The 7,194-nt window shown below is 34.9% G+C and overlaps 2 protein-coding genes across 2 annotated transcripts; one reads left to right on the plus strand and one right to left on the minus strand.

Annotated features, from left to right (window-relative positions):
- The first annotated feature begins 1,795 nt into the window (after nt 1–1,795).
- On the plus strand, nt 1,796–3,424 carry LOC116778428 (uncharacterized). The gene is made up of 2 exons (XM_032672431.2): nt 1,796–1,861; nt 2,536–3,424. Exons 1-2 carry the CDS (start codon nt 1,846–1,848, stop codon nt 3,300–3,302), a joined length of 783 nt encoding a protein of 260 aa, XP_032528322.2. The 5' UTR covers nt 1,796–1,845; the 3' UTR covers nt 3,303–3,424.
- Nucleotides 3,425–4,253: 829 nt separating this feature from the next.
- Nucleotides 4,254–6,474, minus strand: LOC116778549 (collagenase-like). Its single transcript, XM_032672580.2, has 5 exons — nt 6,245–6,474; nt 5,534–5,801; nt 5,126–5,224; nt 4,744–4,934; nt 4,254–4,444 (listed from the first exon to the last, which is right to left on the minus strand). Exons 1-5 carry the CDS (start codon nt 6,443–6,445, stop codon nt 4,340–4,342), a joined length of 864 nt encoding a protein of 287 aa, XP_032528471.1. The 5' UTR covers nt 6,446–6,474; the 3' UTR covers nt 4,254–4,339.
- Between the last annotated feature and the right edge of the window lie 720 nt (nt 6,475–7,194).

Genomic DNA, 7,194 nt, shown 5'->3' on the forward strand with positions numbered 1-7,194 from the left:
TAAACGTCAAAAACTCGAAAAAATCGTCCTATTTTTAACATTTACCAACTCATATCGGTCAATACTAAAATTTACTGGAAAATCTTTAGATTTACCGTAGTTCGAACTTTTACAGTAACATATATAATTTTTTATACAACTAATATTTTTTATTCACTACGCCTTTTCTATTATTTTAACTGCATACTCCCGAAGTTTCGGTTACTTTTCAGCAACCGTGATCACTAACACGAGATGATAATGTCTATACAGGCAGACATATTTACGTCGGCAGTACGTAGCTAAAAATAAAAAATACCGCTTTGTAAATCCTTAAATATTTGTATACTTTAAATGAAAACTCGGCCAAGTTTATCATTAAATATTTTTTTTACCGTTATAAAGAAAATATCGGACTATGTGAAGCTTTTCTTTGCTGGCGAGAATCTGTGACTCATCTTGATGACAAATGGTTTTACTTGAGTTCGCTATAAAATATAAATATACGTTAAAAAAATCACATAATATTTTGAACTTAAAAAATGAAATATCAAATAAGACACGTTTTTGAAATCAAAAACGAAAAAAGAATTAATAGTTTAAGTCATTTTTTTTAATGCTACGGCTTCATCCACACCGGATTGGTGGTAGCTTAGGTGACCGATGTAGTATTTAGGCTCCATACACATGGGAATGTCAATTTGACATTTGAAGACAACATTTTGTTTTAACTTGACGATATAACATCTATGACACATTTATTTTTCATGAAAATAATATTTACAATCTACTAAAGGACTTAGGCGTGTCCAGAACTCACATCAATTCATTCTTGGAATGTACTTCGAAGGCAGCCCTAGTAGGTTCTTTTCAAATTTAGTTAGGTAGAGAGAGGAGCTTGGACGGTGGAGGTGAGCGTTTAACCTACACCTGGGTCCTATTGCTTAAACCTACACCTGGGTCTCTAGTCCCAGGCACTGTTGAAGCTCCTCTCCCTATAACGTGATGAACCCGGCACCCGCACGGTGAATCCATTGAATGCTAATAGGTTTCGTCTCATTGTGACCTTGGCATCAGACATATTACACAAAAGCTCTGTGGACTTTTTAAACTTTCACGAGAGTATTCTTAAAGTTCAACCAAAGAAACCGCTTCTAAGAAATAATACGAATACATTGAAACGTATTTGTAATCTGACTTATCTTTTACTTTACAAAAATAGTAATTTAAAAACTTCAATGAATGCCCGGAGAAGGGCTATTTTTTCTATATCTATACGTATATTAAAATGTGTATATACCAACATACAAGCTCCCCCTCCACCTCAGGATACATTGTTCATTTGAACTGATCCTTGCAACTGATTTATTTTCCCATTCGTTTGAAACGAAAGACAAAGAACTCTTGTAAATCTTGTCAGACGTTTCATTAGTTTATTTTAACATAAAATATATTTCAAACAGATTTTACTATTCAAAATACAGACACAATCGTATCGTATCGGTGATAGGAACTTTGTGTTTTACCAACTTCAAAAAAGGAGAATAGGTACAACATTGTTATCGACTGCTAATATTTTTGTTTGACTTGTATTGTTATAGTGAGCGGTGCGTCGGTAATTAAGTTATAGTATAATAGTTAATTTAATCGGACAGTTAAAAAAAAAAGTGTAATTAAAAATCTCTCTCATTACACGTACTGTATCTAACACGAGTTTTAAACGCTTCGGACATTTTAATTCTAGATCGTTAAAATGTTCAGATAAAATTGTGATTTTAATCAATTTATTGTAATTAAATCTGTTATGAAGCATGAACCGCGAGCTATATATGGCGCTCCCAGCCGACCTCTTGAGTCTCAGCCAGGATGGACCTCTTATTTGGTGAGTTTTTTTACCGATTTCATAAAAATAAATGTTGGGGTACACTTTTATCGAAACTTTACAGGATATATTTTATATATGAGGAAGGATTATTTTTGTTATAGATAAATATTTTCATTTATCTCCTGATCTGTTTGTTGCCGATAGCGTTGGGCGCCGCGCCTGTGGCGAGTACACTTTAAAGATACAAATAAATTGATATTGTTTGTGTATACTTGAAAACTTTATAAATAAAGAAACTACGCGGTAGTTACTCTAGCATTATAAAACAAGCTTAATCTTTAAAACAAAAATAATTTATTTCAATATTAACAAAAACATTTGCTCAATAAACAAAGTTAAAACTATGAAATATTTATAGTTTTGTATTAAAAAAATACGTTTAAATTTTATCTAAATATTGTTGTTTTGATAAAAAATAATGTAGCATTACTTATTTGAAGCCAAACAAATAAAACGATCGGGCCTTATCTGTATCATAATAGTGACAAGCAAATCACTTTGATTAAAACAACGAATCGATCATTATGATATCACAGTTTTATCTTCACGTGTTTAATAAGATAGTGTTATAAAATTTACTTGTAATTTAAACAACTCATTTGCATTTATTTATAAACTTATCGTTTGGAATATCAATAATTCTAGGTAATAACCGATTTGTATGTTTACAGTGTTGGGGGTAGGTTTCTTTGGGCTGATCATCCCATGTCAATGTATAGATTTCATGGACGTAATCCTGAATGATACAAACATAGAACAGGAATGGGCATCCTCGGATCAGGAAGCTGAAAATTTTGTGAAGAATATAAAAGTTTTAAAACTTCTGCCTTTGAATAAAGAATGGAAAAGCAAATTCGGTGACAGCGCGATACAAGCAGACGGCAAAAAGATGGAGTCTGTGCCGTTAGTCCTAATACTGGCTGCAGCTGGCGGTTCTGAAGAAATGAGGGATAGATCGCAACCAGAGACCTCTGTTGATATGAAGTCGATACTTATTAGTGACGAAGATTTAGAAAATATTAGAGAAGAAGATGAAGATCAAAATACAGATTCAAATCTAAGTTTAACTGTAACAAATCCAGAAGTAGAAGATTCTGTTAAAAAGATGGAAGAAGCTTTGGATATTGTCAGAGAAGAATTAAGAACAACCGACCAGCCGTTTAATGATCAAAACAAAGTTCAAGAAATAGATAAAGAACTTGTAGCAGAAATAGAAGAAATTAGGAATGATATAGATCAAGCTATATTGGATTGCAAGAAGGACAAAAATTGCAAATTTACACCAGACGTGGACAGTTCAGAGGTGGCAGAAGATATATTTTTTAGTCAAGAAAAATACAGTTTAGGGGATTTAGATCAGCGTTTAGTTGATGAGAAAAGTCTAGATAAAACTTATAGACTATCGATCGTGATCAATAAATATATAATTGTTAAATAAATAATAATTACGAGAAAGACATCGGAACCCAATATATCACTGGGACCTTTCGCTGTCATTATTTAATGGAATTGTTAAATTCAAATAAAGATTACATATATATATTTTTTTCAATTTGCAAAGGGCTTATTTTATTTACATATCAAGCAGTTATTATTACAAGAGACGAAAGCTCTCAGCATTCCATGGATTCACCGTGCGGGCGCCGGGTCCACGTTGCAGGGAGAGGAGCTTCTACAGTGCCTGGGACTTGCGACCCAGGTGTAGGTATAGGAGGCCCATATCTAACGCGCGTTAAACGCTCACCTCCACTGTCCAAGCTCCTCTCTCTACCCAACCAAATATGAAACGATCCCACTAGGGCTACCTTCGACGCACGTTCCAAGAATGAACTGATGTTAGTTCTTGGCAGGCCTAAATCTTTTCAGGTTGCAGGTTGTTGTTGTTGTTGTTTAGGTTGTTGTTTTGTTTTAGGTTGTTTAGTTTGTTTTCTACAGTAACTGAATAGTTGTAACCAAGCCGTGTGTGGACTGAGATTTGGTTCAAAATAATAAAGTCTCCTATATGAAGATAGTAACTGACCAGTTTATCTTGAAACTTGAAAAAACACCTTTATCTTTGAGTGCTACATAATTTCCTTGGTTTTAATAACAATATATAAAACAAATTATTTTAAAATTAAAAACAAAAAAATAAACGGAGCTTAAGAACTAAAGATTCCTATACAACTGATGTCCAAAAATACCATTATTTATCTAACTAATGTTATAAATATGAAGTTTTATCTGAAACAAAATGCATGACTCACATTTTAAACAAATCTAACTGTCTATAAGTCTGTAAATCTAATCTGGGAACAATATTTTCTGCTTTCGTATGCGTCCTTCATCTTAATAGCATTAATCCAAAAAAAAGGTTCGAATCTGTCACGAATAGAATGAAAACTCAAAATTTAGAACAATAGATTTATTTAAATAACATAATCACAAGTTATAACCGTCATGGGTGTAGAGATGAGATTGTTTCAGCCATTACGTTTACATCCTAGATCTTATCCAGCTAGCGAAGGAAGTGACGCGAGCATAACCGGCAGGCAGGCCGGACTGACATCCGCGAGCCGATACGAATGATGTCACACCGATCTGAAATGTCAGAAAGTTATTATACTTAGTGCAGTTTTATATGGGCAGGATGAAGGTTGTATTTAGTTCCTGGTTAAGCAACGTTTGATAGTGTCGGAGGTTTGATGGGTGACCTTCCGTTGTCTGCAGAAGCCCCCGGGTCTTTTCCCTAAACTTTTTCATTGAAAATTGTCTAGTTCACTTTCTTCCTCATTTTGTAACTCAATCAAATAGTTTCTAAGGATATTTTTGGAAAATTGAAAGGTTTGATGGTAATCTATAAACAGTTATATGTTAAGCTTGATATAAAAATAGGTTACCAAGTATCTGACTCCGCTGAAGGTGAACACCAAGGGGCCGCCAGAGTCTCCGGAGCAGGGGCCGACTCTACCCACTCCGCTGGTGCATAGGGTTGAGTGGATGACTGACGAGGTGCCGAAGATGTTGGCGCATTCGAAGTTTTCAATGACGGTCAAGGCAACCTGACGAAGACTGTTGTCACCGCCGCTCGCTGGACAGAAATTATTTTTTTTACATCACAGCAAGAGATAATATTTGTGAACTAATTGTCTGTTAGTCCTAAAAAGTGCTCGTGAAAATATTCAATTACTTCGGTGGTTTTGATACAATGGTTTTTAATTTCATAGTTCAGATGCTAGAGAATTAATGAATCATTTTATAATAAATAGATAAATGTCTTACAATCGGAGATCCGTCCGTAGCCAGCAGCGACCGCACGCTCGCCAGCGTAGTTGAAGTTCAGAAGTAGACCGCTGGGCAACGCAACGGCTCTAATATTATCTAAATAATACACATTAATATATTAAACAACAGAAAATACACATCACTACTTCTATTATAAATTAATTTTACTTCATGCCTAAAGAGGATAGATATAGTCACTAAATTAGGGTTTATCGTCACGCTCGTGCCACAATATACTTACAAATAAATAAATAAATACATCTATTATCTATAGATAATATATTTTCAAGTATTAGTTGATAGATTTCATTTTGAGAAGTGTGACATATTTTTTTTATAATAATGTAAATGTAGCAAAGAAAGAAAAAATTGGTAGAATTAGCTGTAATTAGTTCCCAAACTTACTGTTGAAGGATACGCTGGATATCGTGATGATGGCCACGTCGTTGTTGAGGTTGTTTTGGTTATAACTGCCGTGTACTTGGATTCTGTTGGTCTCTCTCCTGGTGCCGCCGCTGAAGAGTTTTGTGGAGGCGAGGACGACGGTTATGCTTCTTCCTTGGATGGATCTGGTCTTCCAGCAGTGAGCGGCGGTCACGAGACGAGTGTTACTGATGAGGGAGGAACCGCACATAGACCGCCTGTTGTCAGTCAGGGTCACTATCAGGCCAGCCTGGAAGAAAAAAATTCTTTACTACTGAGGAATGTGCCCAGGTTACCAATGAACCTGCCTCGGTAGAGCCGCAATAATGCAAATATATCAAATTAATATTTTGTATGTTTGGGTATCTTTAATTTTGTTGAAATTACGAATGATTATGAAAAAAAAAAATCTTTTACTACCAGAAAGTAGAGATATATAACTAAATTTTTCGTAAAATTTATAATTCTTCTTAACATCTTTTTTGTGTTTTTTTTTTGTTTATAAACCATCATCACATTCAAAGAAGACAGACATTTGTAAAATGTTCAGAAATAAATATAAGGGAAATCTTTTTTTTTACATAGAATAATAAAGAGGGAGAAGTATCAACAATTTGAAAATTATTGATATAAGCATAAAATAATATTTAATTTAAATAAACCCTTAAATCAAAAAGAAGAAAAAAGTCTTACAATCCATGGATTGGATCCCAATCCGGCAGCTGAACCGCCAACAATCCTAGATCCATCGAAATCTGCTGCCGCCTCCGCCTGCTGGATCCTACTAGCTTCTGGAATGCCGATGGTCTCGTGGTAGTCGATGGAGATCGGCTCATAGTCCAACCTCCTCGCTCCGACGACGGCAAACAGAGCCAGCAACGCTAAGACCTTCATATTCTAGCTTTGATAACCTTAGATCTGCCATCCACTTTTATAAGTAACACTAATCAATATAATCTTTTCTCCTTTCAAGATAATGACAATTAATCACTAATTAATCTCCAAAAACCGATTTGATATCCAGACGTCATCGGCTAACCAGATATTTTACAATAAATTCGTTTGATAGGAATCGTTATCACATAAAGTGATGCATCAAAACTTGTCCTAATAAATGACATATGTTATTTAAAACACTCAAGTTCGTCGGCAATTTTATAAATATTATTTGTTTACACAAACTGGATAGTGCTTGACTATTTTTCAATCTGAGGGTAGTTTAAAAAAATCCGCAGGTGTTACACTCACATCCCTTTAATAGCGTATTCACTCTTGCCTTTATGATATCCAAATTGTACGTGAAGGTTGCCACAAACGGAGGCAAACCATACCATATTTGGTAAGCACACCAGTAAGGCTATTGTGCCAAGCTCTGTTGAAAACCTTCAAGACGTCAAGCTAAACTGACACAGTTTTTCTTTTGTTCTGTGAAACTCTCCCCCGTTAATGTGTATCGTGGCAGAATATCCCCAGAAAAAAATGTTCGATCAAACCCGTATTGTCCATCATTAAAAAAATTACCATCTTAAAATGTGTTACGACGTAGATGTACGTTCATATCCGTATTTTCCATAATGATGATGTCGAGAAATCAGCGACCGTTAGAATGGGAGGCTTTTCGGGAGCTTGTCTTGAACACAATC

This window comes from Danaus plexippus, chromosome 31 (genome assembly GCF_018135715.1).
Source record: "Danaus plexippus chromosome 31, MEX_DaPlex, whole genome shotgun sequence".
Classification (NCBI taxonomy): domain Eukaryota; kingdom Metazoa; phylum Arthropoda; class Insecta; order Lepidoptera; family Nymphalidae; genus Danaus; species Danaus plexippus.